The sequence below is a fragment of the Stegastes partitus genome, unplaced genomic scaffold, assembly GCF_000690725.1.
Source record: "Stegastes partitus isolate 25-593 unplaced genomic scaffold, Stegastes_partitus-1.0.2 Scaffold570, whole genome shotgun sequence".
NCBI classification, from domain to species: domain Eukaryota; kingdom Metazoa; phylum Chordata; class Actinopteri; family Pomacentridae; genus Stegastes; species Stegastes partitus.
Genome location: NW_007578301.1, coordinates 332,980 through 334,315, shown reverse-complemented (window position 1 = coordinate 334,315; position 1,336 = coordinate 332,980). Strand labels below are relative to the sequence as shown.

Below are 1,336 nucleotides of genomic sequence, written 5' to 3'. Positions count from 1 at the left end.
CCTTCCACCGCCCAACGACCTCCCCAGTCGAGGTCAGGAGGTCCCCACCTGCACTGTAAACAGTGTTGGTGGAGAGCTGCTTTCCCCTCCTGAGGCACCGGACAGTTTGCCAGAATTTCTTCGAGGCCGACCGATAGTCCTCCTCCATGGCCTTCCCGAACTCCTCCCAGACCCGAGTTTTTGCCTCTGCGACCGCTCGAGCTGCCGCACGCTTGGCCTGCCGGTACCTGTCAGCTGTCTCAGGAGTCCCACAAGCCAAAAATGACAGGTAAGACTCCTTCTTCAGCTTGACGGCATCCTTTACTTCTGGCTGCCACCAACGGGTTCGGGGATTGCCGCCGCGACCTTACAACCACAACTACGAGCGGCCGCAGTAACGATGGAGGAGGAGAACATGGACCACTCAGCCTCCATGTCTCCAGCCTCCCTCAGGACTATCTATCTATCTATCTATCTATATATATAGTTTTATTTCTTCTGTGTTTTATTCTTTATTTTTATTTATCCTCTTAATATTGTTTCGGTGTGGAACAGGTATGCAAAGCATTTCACTGCACGTTATACCATGTATAATAAAGGCCTTGAATCCGTGAAGCCTTGAATCCTTGAATCCAGTCCACCAAGATTTGTTTCAGTTGACTACAGCACTAAATAGAAGAAGTCCTTCAATGATAGAAAGAAAAGTTGAACTACTCACCAGACATGGACTGGGGTACTTCTCAGACAAAATGCACATGATGCCAAACACAATGAACTAGACAAAAGACAAAAAGAAAAACAAAATCATCACAGTTCTATTCTAGCACGCAAATACTAAATAAAAAGTCATATATTTATTTCTGTTGTCTTTCATTGAGTGAAGATACCTCATCCTGTGCTCACACTGACAGAGACATAAACTTTTTAAAAACTGCAGACTCTTAACAGCTGTAATTTCTGCAGTAAAAGTTCTGTTGGATTTTAGTTAATGACACAACAAAAACAGGACATAAAAAAGAAAATCTCTAATCAAGTATCAGCTTGCTTACCAATGCTCCCAACCAAAAAGGACACTTTGTGTATTCTATTATCCCCCAAGAACCAGAGCTGAGATGAATGGCTCCAAGCCCAAGATTGAGCAGCCCAACCATGATCTGCAGAGTCTGGGGAACAGGAAGCACAGTATGAACAACAAATGGTGCAGAACAGTTCTCTCATGGTTTCATAGAAATATCTCATACAAACACAACAACATCTGAAGCTCCAACGCAGATACACATGATTTATCCATCCATCCATTATCTATACACCGCTTAATCCTCACTAGGGTCGCGGGGGGGCTGGAGCCTATCCCAGC

At 44.8% G+C, this 1,336-nt stretch overlaps 1 protein-coding gene across 1 annotated transcript in view; it reads right to left on the bottom strand.

Moving 5' to 3' along the window:
- The window catches only part of LOC103362366 (transmembrane protein 176B-like), a 14,214-nt gene extending 12,955 nt beyond the window's left edge, over positions 1 to 1,259 (bottom strand). Inside the window, exons 1-3 of the mRNA XM_008288692.1 lie at positions 1,248 to 1,259; positions 1,029 to 1,142; positions 698 to 754 (exon numbers count right to left, since the gene is read on the bottom strand). Coding sequence (XP_008286914.1) covers positions 698 to 754; positions 1,029 to 1,142; positions 1,248 to 1,259 — 183 coding nt within the window. The remainder of the gene's footprint in view (positions 1 to 697; positions 755 to 1,028; positions 1,143 to 1,247) is intronic.
- Positions 1,260 to 1,336: the final 77 nt, after the last annotated feature.